The sequence below is a fragment of the Pinus tabuliformis genome, chromosome 6, assembly GCF_031772625.1.
Source record: "Pinus tabuliformis cultivar Carrire ecotype Pingquan chromosome 6, CPIR1, whole genome shotgun sequence".
Taxonomy (NCBI): domain Eukaryota; kingdom Viridiplantae; phylum Streptophyta; class Pinopsida; order Pinales; family Pinaceae; genus Pinus; species Pinus tabuliformis.
Window position 1 is genome coordinate 1,990,285,198 of NC_142292.1, and position 2,338 is coordinate 1,990,287,535.

At 30.9% G+C, this 2,338-nt stretch overlaps 1 protein-coding gene across 1 annotated transcript; it reads left to right on the top strand.

Moving 5' to 3' along the window:
- The first annotated feature begins 523 nt into the window (after nt 1–523).
- On the top strand, nt 524–1,465 carry LOC149267217 (uncharacterized). The gene has a single exon (XM_089410523.1). The coding sequence runs from the start codon at nt 524–526 to the stop codon at nt 1,463–1,465; it is 942 nt and encodes a 313-aa protein (XP_089266649.1).
- Nucleotides 1,466–2,338: the final 873 nt, after the last annotated feature.

A 2,338-nucleotide genomic window follows, 5' to 3' on the forward strand; every position in this document is an offset into this window, starting at 1 on the left:
CTCCAGCTGCGCATGCAAAAAGGAAAGAAGACAACTAGTCTGAAGGCACTTCCGAGCTCTGCTATCTCAGCTAGATGGTGTAGAACTGAAGGGGATTGAGATATGAGCTTGGGGACCAAACAGATGAACATATAGCTAAGCTTCCATCAAGCTTCTAAAAGCTATGTGTTAGAAAAACCACAAATCAAGGTAGAGATCAGATCAAAGTGATGGACCACTTTAGTAGCTCCCAATTATAAATTTAGTAATTGCAGTTGATTTTCTTAACTTAAGGAAACTACTGCAGTTGGTTTCCATAAGTTAAGAAAAGCTTCAATTCCATAAATCAAGGTAGCTTTTGTGTAAAATCAATGGAGCTTAACAAATATTTGTTCTCTATACCAAATTTGATCTCATTCCATATCTACGAGATGCAGATGGAGAAATCTCATCTCTTAATGACCATGAAGGGAGCCCTGTAATAGTGCATTCTCGAGATAGTGTGGACTTTGTCTGCTATAATAATTATAATGATTCATTGTTAATGGTTGTTGGTGATTGCCGTAAAATCATAAAGAGTATTCCAATGGTATTGATTAAAGCAGGACAAACTACGACGCAGGAAATATATTTTCCATCAGATACAATACATGATTGCGATTTTGATATTCCAAATTGCAGGGGAATGATGTATATTGATAATGAAAATGAAACATTATTCACCATTTTCGAATTGAAAGAGTACAGGAAGTTGTTTACCATACCAGATGAAAGTGTCACTCCTTGGGGAAATTGGGATTTTAGGTTTTTATCTCCTTGTAATAGGGAGATGGTGATGTATAACGTTGTTAATAGTTCTTTAGGTGAAATCTCATTGAAAGTTTATTCCAAGTTCGATGGAAGACTTGGCAAGCAAATTTCCCTTCATGTGCATCCTCAATATTACGTTGCGTTCGTTGCACTGTGTGGTAGTGATACGGTACTTGTACAGCAAAAGGAAATGAAAATGCAAATCATTAATATAGCTTCTGAAAGCCCTGAAGTTATAAAAACAACAGAGATTCAAGCACAGTGTTGCCCGTACTATTTAGATAAAAGGGAACAGTTTCTGTGTTATACTAGAAGTAACAGCATTCACGTTTGTAATCTACAAGGGGATGTTTTGTTCACGTTCCTAGAAATCGAACTATCTAGAGGTAATTTGTTTGATGGTCTTTACATTACTCGGGGACAAGATATTATCATGTGTACATGTCCTTCTATGCCTATATATAAAAGTACCATAAATGTTTTGAACATCGTCACTGGAGAATGCCTGGCAAAAATTGAATCCGATAGTTCACACTGTTCTGAAATGAGAAAAAGGGCAATGGTCGTTATCACTGCATTGGCATATGATGAAAGGACGCGTGAAATTTGCAGGTGGTCCAACAAAATTTTGGAAGATACTGGAGACATATCAAATGAAGGAATCTTAACAATTTAAATTATTTTATTAATTTTATTGAACATTTTATTTAATTTTTAAATATGCATTATTTTATTTCAGATTATAAGAATTGATAGTTTAGCAATCAAATTCCATTATTACAGTCTTAGAGTATTCCTAGAAATATAGTTTATATATTATGTATAAAAAGTTTGTCTAAAATATTTTAGAATATTGTTATTGGGGTTTCTAGTTTTTATTAAATTTATAATAATTTAGATTTTCAATTTAAAATTTATCTATAATTAGTTTTAAATGAATCTGATAGTTTTGGTTTTTAACTTTTCTAAAATTTGTATTTATGTAGTTATTTATATTCATAAATAAATTAGTTTTATTTGAAATAACTGAATATTAAATTAACAAAAATATTTTTTATCAAATTCCAATTCGTAAGATATATAATTTCTAAAAAAAATTTGTGATTATAAACCTTAAGATTATGAATAGGTATAACTAGCAATTCTCCCAACAGGTACAAAGAGAAAGTCCGATAGGATTATTAAATTGGAATTGTTGATTTTTTCTAGAAAAGTTAATTGGTTTGTCAAATGTTTTGTTTATATCTATATTACAATGAACACATTGAATGTCTTATTTCATTTTAGAGTAAGTTAATTACCCAAAATCAAGAGGTTAAGTTAATTACCTAAAATCAAGAAACCTTTGTAGATGGCCAAGCATATATGAAAAACACATCTCATTCATATGCAATACCAAATCCATCTTTTCTTTTCTCTAAGTAAAATTTCAAAAGCATGAACATATGAAATAACATGCCATTTCATATGCACAATAAATCCAACCTCTGAAATTTCAATGCTTACATACATCCCATTCATATGCTACAATAAACCCATATTTTCCTAA

What these genes read in the sequence shown, in the direction of transcription:
- LOC149267217 (XM_089410523.1), top strand. Translation starts at nt 524, where the DNA reads ATGGTTGTTGGTGATTGCCGTAAAATCATAAAGAGTATTCCAATGGTA.